Source organism: Pleurodeles waltl, chromosome 3_1 (assembly GCF_031143425.1).
Source record: "Pleurodeles waltl isolate 20211129_DDA chromosome 3_1, aPleWal1.hap1.20221129, whole genome shotgun sequence".
Taxonomy (NCBI): domain Eukaryota; kingdom Metazoa; phylum Chordata; class Amphibia; order Caudata; family Salamandridae; genus Pleurodeles; species Pleurodeles waltl.
Window position 1 is genome coordinate 1,959,420,294 of NC_090440.1, and position 22,275 is coordinate 1,959,442,568.

Consider the following 22,275-nt stretch of genomic DNA (forward strand, 5'->3'; position numbering starts at 1 on the left):
ATTTAATCAAAAAACACTTTTTTTTTTAAACACCAGACTCCGCATGCGACTGGCTGGATGCGACCTTTCCTCACTTGGGGAACGAGGAGCGTGATGCCCTGCCCCCGAGACAGCCCCATCAATCACGTAGGAGCAGACGTGGTAGGATGCAATCGACTCAAAAAAAGACTGGCCCAACTATGTTGCAGGTCCTGGAGGGCCGAAATGGGGCACTGCAATCCGTGTATTTCTTACAAAGGACAGACTCCTCCCCGCACAGACCTACTTCATCCATACCAGACCTACTTCATCCATAGACAGTGCTGCTGCATCTGATTCAGAAGGCAGCTCAGCGTTGTTCCCTGCTGTTACCCCGTAGTCAGCCCACGACCTCTGAAGAAAGACAACCCAACGCCCGCTGAGTCTACTTCTTCCTTTATACAGGGCGGGCCCGGACGGTCGAGAAGCATACTCCTCGTCATCTACCAAATAATTAGTTGGTCACAGGCGAGAACTATTAACAGTACACCAGATAAAACCCCAGAGCGCAGGCCCCCTTTCTTTGTAGATGCTTCCCCGTTGGTGGCAACGATAATGGTTCTATATAACACGATGGTTTGGCAAAGCCAGTTTGAGCTTCGCCCAGTATTCAGTTTAAAAAGTAAAGTTGGAAGTAGATTTAAAACACTGACATCAACACACGTCATATATATATTATACCAAGAGGGATAGCCAGTAACAAAGACTACTAAAGAGACCCCTACATCAATATCTCAATACGACTGCATTACGTGAATACAATATTATCACCTGGAATGTACGGGGAATGGGATCCGTTCAAAAGCGACAGATTTTTAGCTCAACTAAATCGTCGGAATATACATATAGCCTATTTACAAGAAACTCACGTCACTACCCACGAAGCGACGAAACTCCGTAAGAAGTGGCGGGCCAACTCCTACACACAACATATTCTGCGTTTGCAAGGGGAACGGCGGTGTGGATACACGCTGGGGTACCATTTGAAATACTAGAGACCAAAAATGATGATGAAGGCCGTTACACACTGGTCAAAGGTAATCTAGATGTGAAACATATAATACTAGGAAGCATATACGCCCCGAATACTGCACAGGATACCTTCCTGGAGCGCTTGTCGAGGGTGCTATTGCAATGGGCTCACATCCCATGGATAATAGGTGGAGACTTTAACGCGGTACTAGATATAATGACAGACCGCACCACGCCCCCATTGTCAGAAACTAATGCACAACGACAGGCAGAAGCATTGCATAATTGGCTACAAGGCTGGTCACTGATGGATATTTGGCGAGCTAGAAACAAGAGATATAAGAGAATACTCCTTTTATTCACATCCACATAAAGTCCACATAAAGTACACAAGACTAGATCGTTTAGTGTGCACTACTTAAGTGCAGACTCAGATATCACAAGCCACATATTTAGGAAAAACATTGTCAGACCATAACCCCCCTCGAGATAGCGCTATTATGGGGGCGGCGATCTACGCCGATCCCCACATGGCGTTTACAGCCATCAATACTAGAAGATGATATCTTAAGAACAGAAATATCCCAAGCGATCACAAACTTCTTCACCGACAACGCAGGCTCAGCATCCTCTCCATTACTCGAATGGGAAGCATTTAAAGTGGTGATAAGGGGTGTGGTGATGGGAGCGACAACTGGAGTACGTAAAGTACTAACCAGGGAATTAAAGTTAACAGAAAACAGGCTACACACACTAGAAAAAGAGGCAATATTAAGACCCTCATCGACTCAGCAGCTGCAAGAAGCAAGAGCCAAAACACACAGAGCTTGTGGAAAGATTACGGAAAATAGACTATATAAACTACAGTGAATGCATTCACAGCGAAGGAGACAAAGAAGGAACTCAATTGGCGCGCCTGATTAAAGCTGAACCCTCCTACCCCCCTCCTATCCTGCAGATTATTACGCCACAACAAGATACAATAGATACACAACTGGGGATAAATAATGCTTTCCATGATTATTACGCAACTTTATACTCAGCCCCTACAACTATAAAACGAGCCGAGATTGAGGTCTTCCTAGCTGACAGACTACCAACACTCACAGAGAAGGCCAAGCTGCAATTAAGCGAGCAGATAACACAAGACGAAATAAAGGAAACAATTTAAAGCATGGCGCGAAATAAAGCACCGGGTTCAGACGGGTTACCATCTGAATTTTACTCCCTCTACTGCTCACAACTTGCTCCAGTTAGAAAAATTATACTATGCCTCTCTAAAACATGGAGTTCTACCAGACACAACTAAACAGGCAATAGTCACCTCACTATTAAAACCAGGAAAAGCCACAACTGATATGTCATCTTACAGACCCTTATCTCTGTGAAATACAGAATATAAAATATTAGCAAAAATACTAGCGCAACGACTGCTCAATTACATAAATAGCCTGATACACACGGACCAATGCGGATTTGTCCCGTCCCGTAACACTTCCCTAAACATTCGTCGACTGTACCATGTAATTGATGCTGCTAAGAGTCATTACCCACACGCAGGATGCCTGTCACTGGATCTCAGACAGACATTTGACTTCCTGAGCTGGGAAAATATGTTTAAAGTACTAGAGAGGTTCAACGTCCCCCATGACTATATACACTGGGTTCGGTTATTATACACCTCCCGACAGCAAGAGCACGCACTGGTCAGAACATCTCAGATACCTGCCATGTACAAAGGGGCACCAGGCAAGGATGTCCGCTATCCCCCTTACTGTTCATTATGGCAATAGAACCACTAGCCTGCAAGCTACGACAAGACGGTATAGACTGGGGAATAAGCACACCTGGGACCAATCACACAGTATCACTATATGCGGGCGACATTATCTTAAATGTGAAAGATATGAGGCAGAACCTGGATACTATAGCACAAATATTCCAAAAATTTACACCACTATCAGGACTTTCTATAAACTTTGACAAATCAGTGGCGTTCTCCCTCACTGGCCCAGATCCGAGAAATACAATAACATTCGGTGACAAACACCTACAACTAACCTCAGACACATTCCGATACCTCGACATACAAATTTATCGCACCCCAATAGATCTAATGGAAGGTAATTTATTAAAAGCGATGGCTGCACTTAGATCACAGATACAATTTTGGACATCACTAGCAATATCAGTCGCAGGTAAGCTCGCCCTGGCCAAGACGGTAATGCTACCCCGCTTTCTATATTATTTCATGAATCTACCAGTGAAAATCCCAGAAATACACTTCAAAACCCTTAACTCGATGCTAATCGACCTGATCTGGGGGAGGGGTAGACGCCGTATAGGCCTAGCCAAACTGCAGATGCCAACAGAGAAAGGAGGCAGGGGCGCACCGGAATTTAAGGCTTATTGTATGGCAGGTCAACTGCACTGGCTGGCATACTAGCTAGCCAGAAGAAATTTACAAGAAATCGAGTACACACAGGAAATGTTAAAGGTCACATACATTCCCTGTTAGGTCCCGAAACTTCTACCACTCTTATTACGAATAGCTTTACAATACTGGAAAACAGCGCTCAAATATACAACTAGAACAATCCCATAATCCCCCCAATATTCCACTTCTGGGACTACCAGTAAACACAGGTATACTGTCCCAACGACAACTACAGAAGTGGTCACAGGAAGGCGTGGACACGGTTGGGCCATTCTTCAGAGACCAGCATTTATTAGTACACACAGACTTCACACACAAACACAACTTGACTTCATCGCTCTTTCTTTTACATGCTACCATACTGCATTATATTAAAAACCACTGGGCCCGAGACAGTAAAGAACCCCCTACACATGAACTTGTAAACGCTGTTTACAAGGTAGGGCATGGTAGACATTTAATAAAATGGCTGTACCATGGGTTGAAGACTCATTTATCACCGCCTCTAGCCCAGCTGAAGACTAAATGGGAGACAGATGTTGGCAAATAACTTTCAGAGGATGACTGGGAGACAATACTGAAATACCCTAGTCAAATACCACGTAATACTAGATTTAAATTTATACAGTAAGCTATTTTACACAGGGCATATCTCACACCTCACAAGATACACTTGCTATATCCCGACGCATCCCCAGGCTGCCCCAGATGTGGTACTGAAGAGGCAGACTTATTACACATGCTCTGGAGTTGCCCACCCATCGCTCAATATTGGAATAGTGTAACAAATGTTTTAGAAAAAGTAGCGGGCGCCCCTATGTGCCAGACAGTGGAGGCCTGCTTGCTGGGTTTGTTCCCACGCCCAAAGAAGGGAAAAGCACTCACGGCTAACAAACCTAGCACTCATACTAGCAAAACGCTTACTAACCAAGCGCTGGAAAGCTACAGCGCCCCCACGGGTGACACAGTGGTGTGCAGAGATACTAGACTGGGGAAAAGCAGAAAGTACAGCTCTTAAAAGAGAAGAAAGTAGAGGAATGAGAAATCAACCCTTGGCTGATGAGTGGGATGAAATATTAGAGAATTTTGTTACAATATGTAGAACAGAAGGGTTTGAAATTACTACATAGTGATGCCTCTATATAAACACACAACGAGCAATATGAAATTCGTAATCCTAGACTGCTCCCCACAGATGATAGATACATATACTTAAACAAGCACATGCAATACATTATCCCAAGACATAACCAAAAGCAATGGTCAAGGAAAGGTACATATAATTTATCCCTCAGAAAAGATCGATGATGTCAGATTTAGGTTAAGTTTAATAAGTTAAGGTTGTAATCAAACCAGAGAAATGGTAAAACATGATGCTTGAAGGTTACATACTATGCAAGACTAATATACACCATACCACAGCTGAGAAGCTTGTATTGTATCAAATGTAAGATCTTATGTACCTAGCCTGACATGTTAGCTCTCAAAGCCACTTGTACACCAGCAGGGCTGGATCTATGTCTATTTTCATACAAAAATGACTAATGTATTATATGTAACGTACTGAAAATGTCAATAAAAAGTTTTTTTTTTTTTTTTTTTAAAGTGAGTTCAATAAGGCTAGCTTACATTTTTTGAGCAAACATTTGCCATTCCACAGCTTCACAAGTTTCAAAAGCATCTCTCCATCCTTCACAACATAGGGAAAATTCTCCAGGATGCTAAAGAAATACTGGTGATGGTAGCACAGACTCCATTGTTTTAAATAAATTATCCATAAGCAAATTAAATATGTAACAAATTAAAACAAAGGAATTTGTCACCCCTGAATTCCTTGTAATATTATAACAAAATAGAACTAAAACTAAAGAAAGTAATCACTTTTGTCCAGGTGTTTGCCTAAAACAGTCATCACAGCACATCAGGTTGTTCCAAGAGTTGCTTCCTTGCAGTGTCAGATATCTCATACAGGTTTGTGTTTATTTTCAATATTAGCAACAGTTGTTCACCCCACATCTAGTTCACTGCAGAGAATGTTTGTATGTTGGGCACAGAATTGAGCTGTCCGGTGCAAAACAATCAAACGAACATTTAGAGACTCCAAATACCTTGCCTATAAAGCAGACACCTCAGGCATGAAATACTAGCAGAACTGCAATCAATGCAGAAAACCATTGCACTGCACTTCTTTGACATTGAGTCACTCCTGCCCCACACAAATCAACTTGGTGGCACCACTTAACCCACAACATAAAGAGTGGGAAACCACCCTTAGCCATGGTAATGTGGCAGCAATCCAAGGGGGAAAAAATATGCTATGCATTTGCAGCACAAATTCCTAAAGACATCGAAAGTCACACAGACCAGGCACATTGTAGGTGTCACAGCAGTCTAGCTAGAAGAGAGTAGACAGTGTTGGGGGCAGCCTAGTGTTGAGCCATTGGTGGAGAATCATGTTGCCACTGAAAAGAGCTCATGGAGCTAGTGGATATTAAAACTGTAAATGTATTGAAGAGAAATAGCCAAAACCAATTGTCAGCTTCCCTGCTCAGGCTGCAAGTGCCACAGCTGGAAATCCAGAATTAAAATCAATAAAATCCTAAATTCCACACTCCAAAAACATTGATGAAAAAACATGCTTGAGAGATACAACACTCACTTCTCATAAGAGATTTCAAGGACTCCTTCACTAACCCAGTCCTCATCGAGCATGGACACGAGAGAATATAGTGACACTCGATAAATTCCAGTTTAACTGACATAATTCACCAGGCATGTAATATTGCCTTTGTGTAGTTCAGCCCCCAACAGTTGCTCCACACAAACAAATCTGATGCACTGCTAAAGGCCCATTGTAAAAGGCATATGCAGAACAGGAATTACATTTCTTTGAAGAAAGTACAATCAAAAGCACAAGATAAACAAAAAAGCCATGGAGAACTCAACCCCTGCATGCTGAACAGGAACCAGGTGTGTTGGTTAATGACATAAGGTTGATAATCAAATTTTAGGGACTAACATCTAGAGGGTGCCAAATAAATGACAGCCTTCAATTAGATAAGCTGTTTACTGGTCTTAGCTACGGGCACACATCATTATAAACTGGGTAGAAAGGGAATAAAGACAGCAACTCTAGACAGTGTAGTAGTACAGAGAAAAAGTGATATATTCTTGAGCTGAATTTGAGGAAATCATAACTCTAAACTGGAGATTTTTCTAAGGACATGGTTTATTTCAAATGTAGCAGACTATATTTACAGATCCATGGTACACCTACAAATTAGCATGTGCTTTATGGCACTGATGAAGGCAAGACTAACTGCTAAAAAAATAACTTCAATATATTGACTGGCTTAATTGTCAAAATATACATAAATTTAAACAAAGCAAATTACTCTTATGAAGAACACAATGCACAATAGCAAATCAAGTGAACAGGCAACACTGATTACATTTAGATTAAGACAATATCAGTCAAGTACAGAGATTTGAAAGCTAATTTGCTGCTCCTAAGTAGAAGGATACAGAAAGCCATTTATTCTTCTGGTTGAATAATACATAGAGCCAAGCAGAACAGTGATCAAAAAGGCATTAACACAGGCCTACCCTATTTTCATCATAAATAATCTGGACAACACTGCGGTGTTTCTGTTCCACTGGTGGAGGGGAGACTGGCTTCTCTGGTTCAAGTGGTTTAGCAGCTTCCTCTTCTAGCTGTTGCTAAAGAAAAAAAAAAAAATCAGCATCGTACAGCACTGTAAATAGCAGAAAAGTGGAGATGAAATCTAAGTATGGCATTCAATTGATTAAAAATCCTTGAGGTGCACTCCTATAATTCAATTCCATGACAGAACTGCAACTAACGAGAACCGTTCAGCCTTTTTAAATGTAGATAGTTTTTGAATAATGCAAATCAGGACCAGAGAGTGTTGAAGTGTTGTACCACTGTCATGATACAGTAACTGGCAGGGAGTTCTCATGTCAACGTGTGGGTCTATATAAACACATACAGATATTCACTGGAAAAAAAAAAACAGAGTTTAAAGAGGCGTTATAGCGGAGTGAAAATGTCAGGTAAAACATTCAATGTTAGGGAGCAAAACCACTGAAATTTACCAATTATAGTTATTTCAAGTGACTAACTCGCCCTAAAGTAACAATAGTTTTCGCACTCGACAAGCACTGTTAATTACCACCTGTAGGAAGCTGGCTTTTTATGTTGTGTTCAAATGTAAGGGCACACCATGCAAAAAGTCCAGACGACACAAATTTGGTTTACAGAGATTATTTTATAAATCCCAAGTGCTCTATTAGTGGTAGCATGGTCGAGCAGTTTAGGCTTATCAGAGGAGTGTTAAGCATTTCTTGCATACATGGTCAATAAATGGTAAACACACTCAAAAAGAAATCCAAGACCAAATTACAAAAATAAAGAGTTGTATACATTTTTAGACACCAAGATAATCGATATCAGGAAGGTACTTTTAAAGTTACGAATTTTGCAAGTAACACAAATAATGCACAAATAATGGTTTCGAGGCAGCAGTCTCAAACGCAGTAATGTTACCCTCTGGGAGGAAATACAGTTACTTCATAAATACACTTGTAGTCGAAGTTCAGGGTGCTCTTTGAAACGTAAGGTGCTAGGGGACCAAGGTACAAAGAACCACCAGCAGTTTCAGTTTCCCTGCCCTGGCATGTCCAGATGCAGAGGATGAGAGGTTGGTAGCCTTGAGCGCTACACTGTTGAAGGCAATGGGCATCTGCAAACAGGGACTGCAAGAGGGGACTTGGGGACAAGTACAGCAGAAGCCAGGGGGGTTGGGAGGTCGGCTCGTGAGGGTCTTTGGGGTAAGGGGCACAGCCTGGTTTTGTCAACCTGGGCTGTGGGGCATGGGTGCAAAGGTGTTTGGCTGGCTGTCTGCTTGCGTAGGGAGGCTCTCACGGTTGTCGGTAGATCTGCAAAGGGAGGGGAAAACAAAACAGCAGGGCCACTCTGGTCATGGATCTCGTTTCACCTGAAGTCCCTTGACGCACAAGTAAGTTTCTAATGTCGTGGTGTCTGGGCTGGGCGACCAACAAGCCTTGGCTGAGGCAAGTGCTACGGTACTCAAAGTATTGGTGGGGGCTCCTGGAGGGTCTAGCATTTCAAAATTCGGCTCAGAAATGGGGCTGACCTCCTACAACCACAAAAACCTTCTCCTGGCGTGATGCTTCACTGGTGAGCCCTATGGCAAGCAAACTGTTTTACCAGACAGATGCAGATGGCTCCTCCACCCAAAGGGAAATGCTAAATGATTGTTGAAGGGCTCAGCAGGCATTCAAGTGTTGGAGAGGATGCGCAGCCGCAGGACAAGTCAGGTCTTTGCAACTGTTGAGGAGCAAGCAGCAAGACAGGGTTTGGTGCCAATTTCTGTGCAAGTCCTCAGTTCTCACGGTGTCTGCTCTTCTTCAGTTCCCAGGTAGTCAAATCTGTTGATCTGCATGTCAAGGGGTCCCCTAAATACTCAATTTAGGGGCCTTAATGGGAGTGTTGGGTAGTGGCCAATGGGCTACCTACCCCTGAGGTGACTACACCCCCTATATGACCACTTCCTGTGGGAAGTGGGCAAAACCCCGAAAGAGAGTACTCTATTTTCACCAAAACCAAGATGGTGAAACCCTTCCTTGGTTGTGCACTTAAGGTAGACCACCTTAGGGGTGTGACTAGCCTAAAGTGCAACACGCCTTCTGCATAATTAATTTCCCACCTGCTCTGGTGCCAAATGGGCGTCAGGGGGGTGGAGTTTCCCAGGTCTGGTGGGGAATCAGGGTCACATATCAAAAGGTAGAAGGGACTTTGAAGCCCCTGTCTCTCATATGCTACATCACTAGCCATCCTGCTGTAGGTGTGATCACCTAATGCCAGAGCAGGCATTGTTTCTGACCTCTGAGAGCACGGGCTCTCATTGATCAGAAACCTGTCTGTGGTGGCATGCTGGATGATACTAGACAGCTAGCACACTAAGGTGCAAGTAGTTATACAGGGGGAACCTCTAAGGTGCCCTCTGAGTACGTCTTCATAAATCAGATGCTGGCATCAGTACAGATTTATTCAAATCAGGCGTTTGATACCAAACACCTGTATTTTCGGTGAAGCCATCATGTAGCTGGGTAACTCATGGTGACCAGTGCCCAGTACATGTTCTTAAAATGGCTTCCAAAACACTTGCAATGTCTAGCAATTAAACTAGGTATCACAGGAGTACATCTGCTCAAACAGATGGGCCCTCATGTAATATAATGTACCCTGCCTTAGGGCTCTAAGGCCTGCTGTAGGGTTGACTTACATATAATACACACAATGTGTTTGGGCAATGCACACAGGGTGTGTTATTTTGCGTTTTCTAAATGATTTGCACCATTTCACGCATTCTGCAATGGCTGTTTGCATGTGTTTGAGTGTGGGTCACAGAGTGGCATATTACATGCCACCTTTATGGACCTTCTTTAGTACCTATGCCTTGGGAACCAAGGATACCATTTACCAGGGGCTTATAAGAGTGCTAAAGTCCTCGCCAATTAGGTTACAATTGACATCCGTATCGCATTTATGGAAGGAGCACTAGGACCTGGTTAGCAGGGACCTGGTTAGCAGGGACCTAGTGCACTTCGCGAGTCACAGATCAGAAGCTAGTAGTCTAAATGGGAGCAAGAAAAATGGGGTAGGAGGGCTGCTGCAAAAAAGCCCATTTTCCTACAGCTCCCATTTCACATCACTCAACACATATTCTATGGCAACACCAATAGCATTATGGATGATAACACTATGCATGTTTGAATGAACAACAGTCAAAGTTGCTTCTGTCATGAGATCAAATACTTAAATATCAAGGCCTTATTTTATTGATTCATTTTTATGCAGTTTCATAAAAAGAGAATGAGACCATTTTGGGCATCACCACACCGGACAAGTGGAGGCACAAAAGGTACAGAGATATCAACTTCTATAGACATATTGACAAAAGCACAGATTTATTAAGTTAGAAGAGTCTACGAAGTTGGCGAAGAGGAAAGATAGTAAGAGGTATAAACAGTAAATACTCAGAGCTGAAGTGCTCACATGCTGTAGAGGAGACTGAATAAGGAGGAAGCAGGAAAGGTTAGTGAGGTCACAGTAGATAGCTGGAAACCACTCATGGGTATAAAATGCATATTAAGCCAAGGATGTGACAAGCCATTGCAAATAATGTAAAAAACAAAACAAAAAGCCCTTACATTAAAAGGAGACAACTGAGCCTAACTGCTGAGGCATTTGTTGAAAAGGAGAGTTCTAAAATCCATTTCAAGCTAAAATTAACGAATGCCAAGACATAGTCCTGGCTGTAAATGTGCTGGTAGAGTTACATTTCAGTCCTGCAGGATACTAGTGAGTTTTCTAAATAAAGGGCTTTTTAATTCATAAGCAGGAATGTTAGAAAAAAATGTAAACAGCAGACCTGTTTCTTCTTCAGTTTAAGGATCTGCTGCTCAACTTTGGCAATCTCGCGGTCCACGCGGTCCATGCTCTGGATGAGCTCCTCCTTTGAAAGCTTAGAGGGTGAAGCATCAGCATCATCCCCACCAGGTGGCCCGGTGAGTGGAGAGGCGGATCCATCATGCTTGGTAGCAAAACCATGTTCCTTGAACAGAAATGTTAGAGGGTTAAAGCTCAAAGTACTGCCAAAGTAAAACAACTAGCACTTCAAAATGTCTTAAGAATCTGACAACACATTGGTCTTTAGATGTGAACGCAGCGACCAGGTTTTGAAAATCCCTTCTTTGGGGTCGAGTCTGTGCGTGCATGCGCTAGCATCTCACAAATGCGAGACGCTGTTGTGTTCGGTAAAGGGCCTGGAGCCCGCCTGTCGCTCACCATTTGTTGGTTTGTGTGACACTCTTCTTTACAGCCTCGTTATTCGTCAGGGCAAGCCTGGCATCATTCCTGTTCCAGGGATCAAGCACTAATTGATTTCAGCGTAATTCTATTTTGTTGTTGGGGTGCTGTTTGCTTCACGAACAAGTGCTTTGTGCAGACTGTTTCAGATTCTAATTGCTGGCTTCGCACAGATGTATTTTCTACACAAAATTATTTTAAAAATTAAATGTATAGATTTAAAATGCGTTATGGTAAATAGCTAATTTAGATACTATATGTTTTATTAATTTCAAATAAATTCCAGGATGGAGAATCTATTATTTCTCCTTGAGTCACAATGCACTGGAATGTTTTCACCCAAGTGCATCACTTTAAGAGATGCACCATCTGTTTTTCCCCAGCATCAAGTTTGCTGGAATGCATTCTGTGGCAGGGTCCAATTCAAAATCCTCCTCACTCTCAGCATTTTGCAAACCACATGCTGCTGGTAAAAGTATTCCACAGGCATAATGCACTGTCTACACATTCCGCCTTAAAAAACAAAATGGAAAAAACATTGGATGATTACTTCACAAGGAAATTCCAATGCCTTCTTTTTGGTTTAGTCTACAAGGCAGCTTTAAGATATGTGGTAGGCGAAACCCTACTGTTTACTACTCCAAAAACATACATTGTCCTTTGGCCCAACTCACTGCTCAATGGGTTGCCTTTAGTGTCACACTTATTTACTTGCTTTTGATTCAAGGACTTTCCTTGCCCATCTTGCGTTTGTGCCTCCCCTTCTTTTTTGTCCCTTCCCTGGAAAATAGCATTTTCACCATCCTTGTATCCTACCGCTCACATTCAGGGAACTACATTTTTCTTTATCTCCAAACACGCCATGACAGTGCATGTTTTGTAACTCTCTACCTAGTGTGCTGCTTCCCTACCAAAACTTTCCCCCAACAATGCTTCTTGTTGCCACCGCAACCCTCCTCCCTCAGCTTGTCCACTGGTTTCCAGACCCCGTACCAGCTTTATTTTTTTTTGTTTTTTAAGGTCCCCCCTTGACCAATCTTAAGCACCTTCATTGTTCCCTTGCTCTGTCCATTCCCTGTTGCTTCACTGTACCTATACTCCCACCAACTCATCCACTGCCTCCCTACATCTGCGTTCTTTCTTTAAGCTTTCTTTTTTTGGAAGGCCTAAAAGCAAATCGCCGCTAAGCCGCTCCGCCTTGCAATTTCTTTTTTTATTTATTTACTATTATATCTTAAATTGGTAAATGAATTAAAAATAAATGATGACCACATTTCATCTGCACATGCCTGTATGATGTGGCCACGGTGAATTAGGGACAGCATTGGCACGACTAACAAATTACACTACAACGATCAGCAGTCGAGTCATCTTGCCTTCTTTTACTAAAAAAAAAAAGACCTTTTGACTGTGCCAATGCATTTTTTTCAATGTTTGACCTGCCTCTACATACAAGTTTAGTTACTCCGCTTTACACACAAAACTGTATAGAATTTACAAATTTGTAACACTTTGGACATCCTTATGAACACAAGCCAGACAACAGTAGATGCATTTCATACCTCTCCATCGCTAATGATTTAAATCCTAACACGCTTCTGTCCGTTAAACAATCACGAATTCAGAATTTAATATTTTTGGTTAGTTTAAAAAAAAAATGATCACAATCTGAGGGTTTCAATTTGCAAAGGGAAAAAGTTTATATTAGGTCTGTCAAAACACAGAGGGAAAATAATTTTTCCCACTGAATTTAAAGAAGTGAGTTTCAGCTATGACATGAGGGAATGCTCTTATGATGAAGCAAATTACATCAATCGCAGCCCTTACTAAAAAGAAAAAAAAGTAAGTGCAGTTTAAGTATTTTCACTCCATTGAAAGTCATGAAGACAAACCCAAATTATTCTACCTTTTTAACATCTCCGGCAGCTCTAAGTCCATCTTGCAAAGAGTGCACTAGAGGGAGGATATTAGTACTGACACGCTGAAAATGATTATCTGAACCCTGTTCAAGACGCGGTCTCTTACAATCCAGAGAGTCATGCTCATTCTGAGGTTGAGAGGAGTGGTACTGCTGCTCATAGCCAGATCGCCTGTCTTGAGGCCTGCAATAAAGGAAACAAAGAAATATTTTAAAAGACAAGTTCATCCCAAATGCACAAACTGCATATCGAGGTACTGAAAAATAAAAATACAGCCCTTAGTATTACTCCAGTAGGAAAACACAATAATGCATGTACAATGGGACGTGGCAAAACCCAATAAGGACCACTTTTATGACCGTTTCACTTCGGAATTTGCAGCTATTTATACAAATATGACTGGATGAATTGTGCAAATGGAAAAACTGAATTAAAGCAAGAAACACATATAGGTAGAATACAGCTGAGACCCTCGCCAAAGGAAAAGTTTCAAAAACAGATGAACCACTTGCTAGTTCCCCCATCATCTTAAATGAGCACGGCATATGAAGCAAACGGAATATGTTTTAACCCTATAACTATGTGACTCAGTAAGACCTGAGACATTACTGGACCCAATATCCACCGCAAATTGCCACCACTGCTTTAAGTTGATGTGTTTACTACCTCGAGGCCACTTCACTTCAGGAAAGCCTCTACTGCCACTATCGAAGTATTATGCAGAAGAGAGTACCCAATTCTTTCTAGGCAGCACCTCACAGCCACAGGCAATAAAGGAAGGAGAGCAAATCTAACTGCTCTGGTGAGCAAGGTGCTTGAGAATTCATAAGACAAACAACAATTACTCTCTACATGTGTATGTAAATAAAATTAACAAGTATGATCCGGGTTAAGCTCAGTTGGCACTTTCACAAGTTTACTAGTTTTCAAGCACTGATGCCACTTTATGGTTAATATACTAAATGATGGGATTTTTGTAGTGTCCATTAGGTAACAAAACACTTCTGAATGCTTTATCTTTCTTGCCTGGTAATTCATGTTTTATAAGGGAAATGCCTACTTCCTGGTACTGCAGTATGTTTAAGTTGGTTATTTCGATTTGAGAATATCAGTCTCCGAATCTAAAACAGCAGCATGGATAAGCTTTGAGCAAATAATTAAGCATGATAGCACTCTCCTATTAAAGGATTTTTAAGTTGTAAAAGTCAGCAACAGGGAGAAGAAATGCATAAAACTACTTGGACATAGTGCAGTACAGGACTTTAATGTCACTTTAAATCAGACCCTAATCCAGGAAGATTGACATGTGACAAAAACTGGGGAAGAGGCCAGAGACCAAATAAAGTTAATAGTTAACCATCAGAAATTCATAAAAATACATGTATTATTTATATTACTTTATTTATGTATCTTGCATTAAAGTCCTACAAAAAGGGCAATAATTGAAAAGAAATAAAATAAAAAAAATAAAAAACAGACAGCTGAACTTACGACTGAGGAAAATGGAACAGAAACGCAATTGACGGGAAGTAGATCTTCAGACACGACAGAAAAGTGGCAAGAGGTGGAACAAAATGACCAATACAGGGAACTGGGTCCCAATATTTCAAAGTATTAACGGAAAGATATCTCATGCAGGAATTAACACACAGGGAAAAGGCAACAGTGTGAAGAAAATGCGAATAAAAGCAGAAAAGGCAGGGATCAGTACATACTCGGAGACAGCGGACTCATCTGAGGAAAATCAGAAACCAGAACTGTAAGCAAAAGAAAAAACAGCAAGACAACAGTCCTGTGGAAGATGTATGCAGAGAACTTATTTTGAGGAAAACATCAGCAGAGCAGTTACAAACTACAGTGGGGAATAAGTACAATAAGAACGCAAACAATCTACATGGTAAAACACCAAATAATCATAGCTTTTGTAGTATGAAAGATTAGAATACTGAAGATTCTGAAAATTATTCGGTTGGAAGCATAGTACAAAAAATGCAAAGCAGTGAAAAAAGAGGTGCCAAGAAGAAAGATTTTAAACAGAAGAGGAAAGAAGGTGAGTAGAAACACAAAAGAACACAGGAAACTGTGAAAAAAAAAAAAGGGAGGGTACACAACAAAATGAACGGTGTTTAGGTTTCACTCAGATAAAAATGAGGTGAGTAGGAGTTATGCATTTGCCAGCAGAGACTTACTAACTGCAAAAGTTGTGACTAATCAGCAGTGATGGGTGATTGAAAAACAAAAAACAAGTATTTGCAATGGGTCTTTCGGTTGCTCGAGTTAGAATTATTAGCATTATAAATTCATAAATTGACCTTTACTTTACATTTTCAATTTGTGACAAGAAAACAGTTGACAGAATCATGTCAATTCAAAGCTTCACAGAAGCCATGAGCACCAAAGTTATTGCTTCCCTGTGGTAATGTCTAGAAAGGATCACGGCTAGGATGAAAGGCAAACTGAAAACAGAGGAGGGGCCATCACACGCTGTACCAAGAAGAAGCGTGAAGTAGTGTGATGGCCAACAAAAATGTTCACTTAGTTATATCACCTGGAAGGGAACTCAGCACACAAAGGAGGGCCATTTCACAAAATGTACCAATAAAAATGAAGCATTTAGGACAAGCAAAACTAAGAATGAATAGCGTGAATAGTGTGGGTGTGGTTAAAAGCCCAGAGAGTACAACAGGGCAGAGCGCTATTCCCTCAAAATGTATCATGAGCAAAGAGCAGGATAAATTTGAACTAAAATTCGAGCAATAACCAGTCCTTAAGGGAAAACAAAATGGAGAGCAAGTGAGCAGACAGGTGGATTGAACTAAAAAGAAAAGTAAAAATGTGGTAAAAAGAAGGAAGTGAACAAAGCAATAAAAGAACCAATAAGAGATATTAGAACGGGTGTTACCATATTGACCATTATTGTCTCAAATGCTGTTAAAAGGTCAATAAGAATTAGAAAAGAATAAGTATCTAAAGAAAGGTGTAATCATTAGAAAGTGAAATAAGAGATTTAATATGAGGGAACCACAGTGAGGAGGAGGTGCAGAAGAATGGATGTGAAATTGAAAGTTAGCGTAGCCAGAAGGGTCTAGTCTTAGTTAGACTATTACTGCTTCAGCCTTCATCTCAAGAGGAAACCTAGTCTTAATGTTCAGTTGTGCAGAAAATGATCACTGTTGAAAAGTGACTTACAGTAGAAACTGCAATACATAACAAACCATGGAAAGAATAAAAAAACGCTCTCACCTGTCCGGCCCTGGGTGAAACTCTGACAACAATGAAGGTCGTCTACGTAGTTGTTGCTGTTGTAATGCTTCTAAGTGTGAGGATCGGTAATCTGGAACAGCAAATTCCTAAACAAATGTAAAACAAAAACGAGGAAAAATGCATTCCATAACTCAAGCTTCACAGTACATATCACTGCTCTTAAAAACCAACAAGTCATAACTAAATTCGCACTTCAATTAAAACCTGTCAAATGTATACGCTACACCAATATTCCATGTGCTGTCGCAGAATGGGCAATGTTGATTCACACTCCTACTTCTTCCCCTGCCACTCCATCCTACAAAAAACATTTCACCCTACACGAATTTAACTGAAGATAAAGTTTGTGTTTCTTTGCACTTTTTATACCTCCCAACCACATCATGTGTAGCGTTTCTTATTAAATCTATGGTCTGCATTGTCATATGACCCGGAAGGAATACATTGCTGAGTTGCCCGGGGAAACAGGCACACATGCAGCCTTCTCTCGTAGCAGTCACCCCCTACATTTTATACTACCTCCCTTTATAAACAAGTGTCCTTGCCATATTAAATAGGGTGAGTGTTTAAAAGGCTGTAATATTTACCTTCATGATTAAACATTCTAGATGAGTTGGATCAAACATCTGATTTATTTCTTCACTCGCTATGTCGAAATGTGGCTTACACTGGTGTTTATATACCAACCACTACTAATTTATGACTTGAGTTTCTCTTTGACCACAAACAGAGAAGGGTCATCATATTTTTATATAGGTTTGGGATGTGGGGCTGGGATGACATTGCAAAATATAAAATGTTCAATGGCATGTCTTTTTCTACTGCAATAGACTGTTCTAGAAACTCATTTGTTGCTTCAAATCTTTTTTCCCCATTAATTATTGTTCTGGGCATTTTAATGACAGAGACTGCATAAATAGTATCTTTTTATACCTTAAGTACATGCTCACCCAAATTGCAGGACTAGGATATATCAGGATTTGGTAATAACCTTTCTCAAACACAGAGTAATAAAATAATCCATAAAAGGATAGGACGGCAGACATTAAATCGCTGATCAAGTATTTTTGTAAATATTGTGGGGAATCATGCCGCTATAGCACAGACTTCCTGCAGATTCATTCATTGCTGCTTAACAAGTCTTAAATCCCAACTTGAGTTTGTCGGTTATGTTTTGGAGTGAGGGTGAGGCACTGACCCAGATATCAGGAGGACGAGCTTCTGAAAATAACAGGACCCTAGAAACATTGCTCTTTACCACCTTATCAATGATTCAATGAAGCACTAAACTGCAGTCCTTGACATTTTCTTTAAAATCCACCTACAATGGGGGGCAGGGGAGGCCCAGCCGCCATGACTGGAAATTACCCTGCTGTGGATTTAGCCTTTGACGACACTAAACCAACCCAACTTGCCCAGTTCCTTTTGAATTATAAGGTAATGTAAGGTCGCGTGCATGGCTAAATTTAGAGTAGGCGTTGCTTAAAAGTATGTGTCAATAGAGACCTACCTTCTGGTCCAACATTATGAAGAGCACACATGCATTACTCCTGCTTACATACCCAATCACCACCATAAAATATCTTCAGTTATTTTCGTGATGTACACAACATGCGCACTTTTTGAAACTAGTTTGTTTACCCTTAAAGAGAACAGAGTGTAGCATATTATTGCTCTTAATGCACAATTATCAGTAAATATACTAAGTAGGTCGTCGAGTAAAGCGCTGCACCCAGTGAGGAAGAACAGACTCTCTGGGACACTTGAGCTGACAACACAGACCTAGGCATCAGGGGTGCTGATGTAGATCACATGATACTGAGAGACTATGGATTTGTGGGAACATTTCCGTTAATATTATGAGGCCAAAAGAAAGCACGTACTGCATGGTGACTTTGCTTAACCCGGTCTCTTTTACGTTGTTAGGTGAGTGCGTCGAACCTTTTTAATTAGACACACAACTCTTGTAATGCAGTGACAGACCGAAATAATATACTTAAGTTACAACAAGGAAACGATGCATGCTGACTGATGTAAATTTAAACTATTCCCTGAAATCCGCATCACTCTGGAAAGAATACCAAGAGCCCGTACACATGAAAACGAGCACGCTCTTTGTGGTTCCATTTAGCCAACGCTGTGTTCTAATTTAAAAAATGTTACTGACCCAGCACGTGATCACAGGCAATGTTTATTTTATTTTTTTCAAACTTGCTTGCCTTCCTCCAGAATAATATTGACAAAAATCAATGGTTTTACTGTAGAATTAATGGTGGTCTCAAGGCCCGCTAAAATGCAAAATGGACTCCGCAAAGGGAGATTCAGCGTACGCTTGCACGCACGTTGAAAATAGCTACATCACAGACATCAACAGGCCAAACACCTCTTACAGAAAATACTTGTGTGCAGTTACTAGGTACACCATAAACAGGTTCAGAGCAAATTCACTCACAGCAACTGCCAACAGCAAGAAACAAGCATTTGTAATGCAATAGGTCTCACATTTGTTTGAGTTAGAGCTCTTAGCATTGTAAATTCATAACTGGACACATAAATTAGTCAACCCTGCTTTGTAATTTTGTCTTTTACCTGCCATGTAATTCCAGTGGCCCTGCATATAACTAAAGCACTTCCATTTACCCTTCTCCTCTATCTGTAGCAAAAAAATGAAAAAGTTGCCATTTAGCATTTTCATTTAAATCGGCCATGCTAATTCCCATAGAATACCACTTTCACCACCTCGCCATCAGAGTTGCTGGCTAACACAATTTCCACCCCCAAAAAAAGATACAAGACAGCCACAGAGGAGACAAACTAGAAGAGTCACCCAAATATATTAAGAGTGTTCAAAACAGTCATAGTGTAATAAGGATGTTACGTTGGCCTGAATCATGGTCATAACTGTAATAAGGGGATATTATTAAAACATATACAATCATCATATAAACCTTTATCAAAAATAAACTTTTGGCATTAAGCTGTAATGCTCAAAACAGCCACTGGAGGGACCTTAACAAAAATATAATTTGTAAGAAACAAGGTCATGTAATCATATTGCTAGCCTGTAGAGGGCACAGCCCCATGGAAAACAGGAGAATGTAATGCAGTGTAATCATATACTTAGCCCACAGAGGGCGTTTTTAGGGCTAGGAGACCTACTGCAATGATATTAGAAACAAGGCCTTTAATACAAAACCTCTCTCAGCTGTAAAAAAAAAAAAAAAAAAAAAGTTATAGCCTTGAGAAAGCTTAAAATACACTGAATGATGTCCCCACTAACCTTGCTTGGGGGAGGGGGGTGGGGGGGGTTGACGATGCTGTAGACAGAAAGAGCATTTTGAAGGTGGTTCCATTGTCCTAGGACCAAAAGAGGCTGATTTATGAACAAAAATGTTTAACAGTAATGCCCTGCAAAGCATTATGTGGTGAGTTTATCCCACAAATATTATAGTGTGTTGACTGCAATGCTCAGAACAGCCCTTGGACACCTCAATAAAAATAGCATTTGGAAGAAACATGGTCATGTTACCATAGAATCAGCTGTTGGAGAGCATATTCACATGAAAAAACATGCAGTGTAACCATATATTTAGCCCCTAGAGGCATAGTGCACTACACTTTTTCAAGGCTAGCAGGCCTACTGCAATGATATTTCAAACAAGGCCCATAAAACAAATTCTCCCAGCTGTAGAATAAAAGCACCAGCCATTAGAGAGCTTAAAAAGACAATTATTGGTGGTAGAAGTTATTATTTTGGAGTCCAAACAGATAGAGCACATTGTGGTCAATGTTTTGAAGGTGGTACCATTGTCCTCGGACCACCACAGGCTGAGTTATGAGCAGAAATATTTTGTAAAAGTAATCACTGCAAACCATTATGGGGCAAGTTTCTGTGCCACAAATATTTTAGTATGTTGATATGACTAATGCTTAGAACAGCCCCTAGAGGACATCACAATGAAAATAGCATGTGTAAGAAGCATGGTCATGTGACTATATAGTGAGCCTCTAGAGGGCATAACTACACAAAAAGAAAATGTCATTAAATAATGCAGTGCAACCATATAATAAACCCTACAGGGCATACTGCATTACACATTGTCAGGGGTAGCAGGGATTTAGCAGTGATATTATAAATAAACAAGGCCCCCTGTTGCAGTTTGACTCTTGTGCTAGGCAAGACTGCTGGTTTAGGGGATGACAGCACTTTTGTTTGTAGGTGACTAGGCCAATCCTATAAGTCGCAACTGTGGCCCCAACCATCCCGGGTCACAAGCAGTAAATCACCGAAGAACTAAACAGTAAAAGATGATATGTGGCAGTCGTTATGCATGGACTCAAGAGAGTGACATCTCAGGGAGGTCGTGGTTAAATGGAGATTACCCTTTTCTCACATGAACCGCATGTCCTTGTCAATGCAAGATATGCAGTAAAGTTTTCAATAGGTTTTACTTAACAAGACTGCAATATACTGTAAATTGCATGGGCTGCAATAATTTGGGTAATGAACAATGCACAAGAAACAGAATGGTATAAACGAGAGTCATAAATACAAAGACCCCAACCATCTTGCAATAACATAAGCCCCTACCTCTAAAAATAAAAAAAAAACACAAATCTCTACATTCATGCTCCCCTTCACACACACACAACCATTCCCACATGCATCCACGCATGCATACATCCATCCATTCACACACATCCGCACATACTTTCATACATACAAGCATTCACATAACACAACATACACTCACACCTCCATACATGCACACACGCATTCAACATTCAACACACACCGGCATCCATGCACACACAAACATTCACACACCCACAACATCCCCCTCTTCCCTGTCGGAGACCCGACTTACCTGTGTTCAGGGGGTCCTGCAGCAGGAGACGGGATGGGGCACTGCTGCCATCAGCAGCACCTGCCAGCAGAACACCGCCAGGCCATATTATGGGTCATAATACGGCTGGCGGCGGTCTAATGGCATGACGTTGCTGGTGGCAGTCGCCGCGGCGGTAGGCGTGGTTACTGCCAATCTAAAAATGAGGGCCATAATATCGACCATGATAAGCACAGCAGGCCAAAGATAAACTTTAGAATAGGCCAATGGTCATATTTTATTTAACAGTAATCATGATCTTGAAGAATGTTTTCAAAGCCATCAAAAGGCAGGCATTCAAGAAAGAAGCCACATCGTCAGATGTTAGGTCAATGACAGGATTGGCAGACAGATCCACAGAGCAGTTGTGCACAGCAGCCTGAAACGCAGGATCTCCCGCGATGGCAGCAGCATCCAAAGTGCCCAGAGGAGCCAGACAGTCCACCAAGGGCGGTTCATAAGTGGCCTCACGAATCAGCCTCAGTCCCATGGGGCACGACCGTGAATGAACCGCACATCAGCAGTTCCTTGTCCACATGAGGCACTGGCGGAACAGCAAGGCACACCGAAGGTAGATGTTCAAACATGCACCAGGTGCAATGAAAGACTGGTTGCACACACTAAAGGACTGGTCAGAATGACAAGGGGCAGTCATGCTCCAATTCTTCCAGCAACGAAGCACCCAAAAAAAAAAAAAAACTGCACCATGCGATTACGGCACAGCTGGACTAGTGCTAGTAGTAGCTCCATCGCTCCACTTAGTTGCTAAGGCACAACCACTGCGTATCAGGAGCAACAGCAGTAGTATCCAGACGATCAAAGACATAGGAAAGCCACCAAACACACTGTAAAAGAGTGAATGGA

General features: G+C 41.3%; 1 protein-coding gene across 16 annotated transcripts in view; it reads right to left on the minus strand.

Annotated features, from left to right (window-relative positions):
• NCOR1 (nuclear receptor corepressor 1) overlaps positions 1-22,275 on the minus strand; it is a 1,251,773-nt gene that overhangs the window by 1,150,341 nt on the left and 79,157 nt on the right. For all 16 annotated transcript variants that reach the window (XM_069226323.1, XM_069226317.1, XM_069226319.1 and 13 more), the window contains exons 3-6: positions 16,505-16,611; positions 13,249-13,444; positions 10,906-11,088; positions 7,034-7,147 (exon numbers count right to left, since the gene is read on the minus strand). In XM_069226323.1, the coding sequence (XP_069082424.1) occupies positions 7,034-7,147; positions 10,906-11,088; positions 13,249-13,444; positions 16,505-16,611 (600 nt within the window). The remainder of the gene's footprint in view (positions 1-7,033; positions 7,148-10,905; positions 11,089-13,248; positions 13,445-16,504; positions 16,612-22,275) is intronic.